At 42.5% G+C, this 6,000-nt stretch overlaps 1 protein-coding gene across 1 annotated transcript in view; it reads left to right on the top strand.

Annotated features, from left to right (window-relative positions):
* The first annotated feature begins 286 nt into the window (after positions 1–286).
* ITGAM (integrin subunit alpha M) overlaps positions 287–6,000 on the top strand; it is a 40,586-nt gene continuing 34,872 nt past the window's right edge. Inside the window, exons 1-2 of the mRNA XM_055409925.2 lie at positions 287–417; positions 2,954–3,059. Coding sequence (XP_055265900.2) covers positions 390–417; positions 2,954–3,059 — 134 coding nt within the window. The 5' untranslated portion in view covers positions 287–389. The remainder of the gene's footprint in view (positions 418–2,953; positions 3,060–6,000) is intronic.

Here is a 6,000-nt window from a genome sequence, read left to right as displayed (position 1 = left end):
CCAGAAGACAGCTCCTCGGGCGGGAGGGAGGAACATTTTGCAAACTGTGCTTCAGGGAGACACGTTCTGGGAGGCAGGTCCTCAGTTTATTCTTTGGTTTTCATAATGTTTTGGGCAACTCTAGAAGCAGGTGGGCAAAGATAACTTTGGGATATTGACTTGATGGCTTGGGCCAGGGAGCTGGGTAGGGAAGCAGCCCAAGCTGTGTCCACACAGCCTGGAGAGGAAGGTCAGGCAGGACTGTGTGCTCATCGAGCCTCCGCCCTCTTCCTTTGAGTCTGACAGACTTTTGCCTCCTACTTCTCTTTTTCTGTCCTTCCTGGCTTTGGTGGCTTTCTTGAAGTGGCTCAGTGGTGCCTGCAGCCTCACGGTTCCTGCTGCCTCTAGCTATGAATCACAGAATCCTTCTACTGACAGGTGCGCCTGGAGCTGGGGGTCCTCGGGGGAGGAGGAGGGGAGTTTTTGAGTTTGTGAGTGGAGAGAAAGGGTCCAGAATACTTAGAAGTGAGACTGGGGAGAGCCAAAGGGGATCGGAGGAAGGTGAAGGGATTCACCAAGTAGAGCTAGACTGAAATGGGATGACCACAGAGGCTTGGATAAATGACTTGGCTCATAGAGAGCCCTGGATTTGGTTGGTTCCATCTTCACGGATGAGGAAACTGAGGTGTAGAGAGATGAAAAGACATATTGAATGGGGCACAGTAGATCTTGGCTTCTCTTCTCAGAATGATTTTTTTCTTGGTTTCCGCCTCACCTCCTATTTGTCTCCTCTTTTCCAAGGACCCAAGTGTAAATGTTTGTCAAATGACGGACTAACTGAAATGGTTCAAGTTCTTTTCCATTTTTGTCTGTATTTTGTGGCATGTGAGTCAAAGAGGGGAAAGAAATGCTTGTGAGTTGCACAGGGAGGAAATTACCTAATGGAGTCTTTAGGAGCTTACTGTTGGGCAAATCAGTGGAGTGGGAGCCTAGGGTGAGGCTCAGAGAGGGGCTGAATGTACCTGTTGTTGGAACTAATCAATAAACAAGAAAAGAGGTTTGTTTGTTTGTTTTTTGAGTCAAACTGAGGACTATAGCCCAGAAACAGCCTCCTGAGAACTCAGAGGAACTGCTCCAGAGAAGCAGAGTTTTGGGCATAGTTTTAAATTTTGTCAGAAGAAAGCACGTCAAACCAGGGATTCATTCTTTCGAGGTTTCAAAAGACACGAAAGTCAAACAGATCATCAAGTACACAGAAAGTTGGTATGGCCTTGGCACCTGGGAAGGGAGTCTTATCATCAAAGCAGGAACAGCACTGGCGTCCCAGGAAAGGAGGCATTTCATCTTTGTTTCTTTATTTAAAATTTTTTATTTAGTTTTGACTGCGCTGTGTCTTCACTGCTGCTGCATGCAGACTTTCTCTAGTTGTGACAAGCAGGGGCTACTCTCTAGCTGTGGTGCGAGAGCGTCTCATTGTGGTGGTTTCTCTTGAGGCAGAGCACAGGCTCTAGGGCACATGGTTTCTGTGGTTGCAGTGCATGGGCTTAGTTGCCCTGCAGCATGTGGTATCCTTCTGGACCAGGGATCAAATCTGTGTCTCCTGGATCAAACCTCCTACTGGAAGATCTCCTGGAGGAGGACATGGCAACCCACTCCAGTATCCTTGCGAGAATCCCATGGACAGAGAAGCCTGGGGGGCTACAGTCCATAGGATCACAAAGAGTTGGACACGACTAAAGTGACTTAGCATGCACAGAAGCCAGAATGACATCCCATAGCCCAATATATCAAAATTTCATCCTTTATACCCGATATTGTGTTCTAAGGCCAGGAGTTAGCAAACTGTAGTCTGGGGACATAATTTGAGGACTCCACCATGTGTTTTTGTACATGGGTCCCAAATGAATATTTGGAGACATGAGATTCATATGAATATTTATAATTGATCCATGACAAGGAATACTAACTTTAAATCCCAATGAAGCAAAGTGTTAGTTCTCTTGCAAAATTCCATCTGTCTCATCGGCAAAATTGTATTAAAAGAACTTTTACTCAATTATTATATTTTGAATTTCCTTCATGAAAAATGCATTTTTTCTTTTCTTGAAAGTGAAAGTGTAGTCGCTCAGTTGTGTTCAACTCTTTGGACTCCATGGACTGTAGCCTGCCAGGCTCCTCTGTCGATGGGAGTTTTCCAAGCAAGAATACTGGAGTGGGTTGCCATTCCCTTCTCCAGGGGAACTTCCTGACCCAGGGATCGAACCCAGGTCTCCCACATTGTGGACAGATTCTTTACTGTCTGAGCCACCAGAGAAGCCCCTTCTTTTCTTATATAAATACATACATAATTAGATTCCATTTGCCTCTTGGTCCCCAAAGCCTAAAATATTTACTATTGAGCACTTTATAGAAGGCTTCCCAAGTGGCACTAGTGGTAAAGAACATGCTTGCCAATACAAGAGATGTGAGAGACATGGATTCGTTTCCTGCTTCAGGAAGATCCCTTGAATAAGGGCATGGCAGCCCATTCCAGTATTCTTGCCTGGAGAATCCCATGGACAGAGGAGCCTGGTGGGTTACAGTCCATGGGGTTGCAAAGAATTGGACATGACTGAAGGGACTTAGCATGTACTCCTTTATAGAAAGAGTGTGGTGACCTCTGCTCTAGGCTGGGACCTGGGGGGAACCAATCTGCATGTAGGGTTAGAGTGAATCCTGACAGGAATATGCTTGGGGCAAGAGAGCAGGCTGCTTTCTTTCTTTTTTTAATCTTTCTTATTTTTTAATTTAATTTAATTTATTTGCCAAGCTCTGTGGCATGTGGGATCTTAGTTCTTCAACCGGGGATGGAACCTGTGCCCCCTGCATTGGAAGCTCAGAGTCTTAACCACTGGACCACTAGGGAAGTCCCAGGCTGCTTTCTAAACTGTTTCCATATCACCTCCTGACTTCTACCCCCTTGTTCTCCCTCCAGCCTTGGCCTTATGTCATGGGTTCAACCTGGACACGGAAAAACCAGTCATCTTCCAAAACAACGCAAGGGGCTTCGGGCAGAGCGTGGTCCAGATTCAGGGATCCCGGTAAGGGCTGCAGGGGCACTCCCTGCCCACACGCTTTCCCTGCAAGATTTAACATACCTAGCTAGGACATGGAAGCAACCTAGATGTCCATTGACTGATGACTGGATGAAGAAGATGTGGTAAATGGATACAATGGAATATTATCTAGAGCCTATTATACAGAGTGGAGTAAGTAACAGGAACACATATCTTATATTAACACATACATATATGGAATCTAGAGAGACAATTACTGATGAACCTATTTGCAGGGCAGCAAAGGAGATGCAAACATAAAGAACAGACTTGTGGACACAACGAGGGAAGGATAGAGTGGGACAATTTAAGAGAGTAATGCCGAAATGTATGCATTGCTGCTGCTGCTGCTAAGTCGCTTCAGTCGTGTCCGACTCTGTGCAACCCCATAGACGGAAGCCCACCAGGCTCCCCCGTCCCTGGGATTCTCCAGGCAAGAACACTGGAGTGGGTTGCCATTTCCTTCTCCAATGCATGAAAGTGAAAAGTGAAAGTGAAGGCGCTCAGTCGTGTCCGACTCTTCGCGACCCCATGGACTGTAGCCTACCAGGCTCCTCCGTCCATGGGATTTTCCAGGCAAGAGTACTGGAGTGGGGTGCCATTGCCTTCTCCAAACGTATGCATTACCATATGTAAAATAGACAGTGGGAATTGGCTGTATGACTCAGGGAACTCAAACCGGGGCTCTGTGACAGCCTAGAGTGATGGGACATGCTGGGAGGTGGCAGGGAGGTTCAAGAGGGAGGGGACATATGTATACCGATGGCTGATTCATGTTGATGTATGGCAGAAACCAACACAATAATATAAAGTAATTATCCTCCAATTAAAAAAAGAAGACAGCATACCTGAAAAAAATAGAAATTTCCTTGATTTGCTTTTTTTCTTAATTTATCAGAGTAATAAATTCAAAAGATACCAAAGAGTGTGATAGAAAACCTCTTCCTCCCTCTCATCCCCCATTTCCCTCCCCAGCAGGGTCCCTGTAAGTGGTTTCTTGTGTGTTCTTTCAGAGGTGTACTACACTGCATAGACCACATTTTTCTAACCCCCATCCTGCACACGATTTGTAGCACACTTTGTACTCAAACCGCAGGCTGCTGCCTATTTTTGTCAATACATGTTATTGACAATCGGCCACCCCACCCCCTACTTGCCATTTATTATTATTACTATCATTGTGATTATTATTTTCTAATACTTAAATTTTTTATTGGAGTATAGCTGATTTACCGTGTTGTGCTGGTTTCAGATGTACAGAAAAGTGGTCTGGTTATACATGTACATATATTCATTAGTTTTGAGACTCTTTCCCTATATAGGTTATTACAGAAAATTGAGTAGAGTTCATTGTACCATATACCATAGGTCCTTGTTTTGGTTATCTAATTTATATACAGCAGTGTATGTGTGTTAATAGTAAATTCCTAATTTATCTCTTCTGCTTACATTTCCTCTTTGGTAATCATAAGCTTGTTTTTGAAATCAGTGAGTGTGTCTATTTTGTAAGTTCATTTTTATACCTTTTTTTTTTTTAACTGGAGTCCACATATGAGTGATATTGTATTTTTTCTTTCTGACTTCCTTCACTTAGTAAGACAATCTTTAGTCATTTATTATTTATGGCAACTCTGGAGTGCAGTAGCAGAACAGGGAGGCTGGGACACAGGCTCTATAGCCTGCAAAGCCTAAAATATTTACTTTTACAAAAATAATATTCTTTATGGAAATAACGCCATTTTTCGAGAAAAAATTTGCCAGCTTCTGCTCTAAACTGTCTTCTGCAATTTTTTTTTTTAATTAGCAGTGCTTGCTGATTTTATTGAATAAGTGTATAAAGAGCTTCCTTGTTCTTTTTTATGCTGACATCATATTCTATTTTTATTATTATCTATTATTTGGAAATACTGTAATTTACTTTTGTGTTACATTTAAATCTCTTCTGAGCAGACATTGGATTGTTTCCAAACTTTTGCTCTATAAACAATGCTGGCATTTTGTACATAAGCAAGTATATTTTGGAAGTAAATTCCTAAAACTAGGATCGCTGGATCCGAGGTGTCATGTGCATATGTAATTTTAATAGATTTTTCCAGATTACCTTCTATGATGGTGGTAACACTTTGCACTCACACCAGAAATTTGTGCAAACACTTCCCCAATTAGCCAACCCAAAGTGTTAGCAAACTTAACCGATCTTTGTAAATCAAATAGGGAAGAAATGGTATCTCAATTTAGTTTTAAATTGCATTTCTTCTTTTAAGAGAGATTTATTTCCTTTTCTGCAAACACTTTTTTCCTCCTTATCTGCGGCCCATTTCTCTCTCTTTTTTTTTGCCTTCTTGATTTGTGGGAGATCTGACTACTGCGGAAATAGTCCGGGTGTTCAACCTCCCTCCCTCAGTTTATCATTTATTTTTTGACTTTGTTTTTTGTAGTAGATCACATATAGAAATTTATTTTAAATGATTGTTGGTGGGACTTCCTTGGGAGTCCAGTGCTTAGGACTCTGAGCTTCTGTGGCAGGGGGCATGGGTTTGACCCTTGGTTGGCGAACTAGGATCTCAAATGCCTTGTGGCATGATCAAAAAAAATAAAAATAAAAAACTTGTGGGGTTGACTGTATTCATTTAAAAATGACTTCTGGATATATTATGTCCTCCTTGGAGGGACTCTTCTCACCCCAAGATTAAACAATCTCCTATTTTAAAAAATTGAAAAAAAAATTTTGGCTGTGCCATATTGCAAGGAAGATCTTAGTTCCCTGACCAGGAATTAAACCCATGCCCTCTACAATGGAAGTGCAGAATTTTAACCACTGGACCGCCAAGGAAGTCCCCAGACATTTTCCTGTTTGGGAACTGTACATGGACTAACTCGTTTAATCATGATAATAACTTTGAGGTTGGTACTACTGTTCTCTGTA

This window comes from Moschus berezovskii, chromosome 27, assembly GCF_049115385.1.
Source record: "Moschus berezovskii isolate FMDL1 chromosome 27, NW_MosBer_1.0, whole genome shotgun sequence".
Lineage (NCBI taxonomy): Eukaryota > Metazoa > Chordata > Mammalia > Artiodactyla > Moschidae > Moschus > Moschus berezovskii.
Note: the sequence above shows the minus strand (reverse complement) of the source record. Positions and strands in the feature narration are given on the sequence as shown.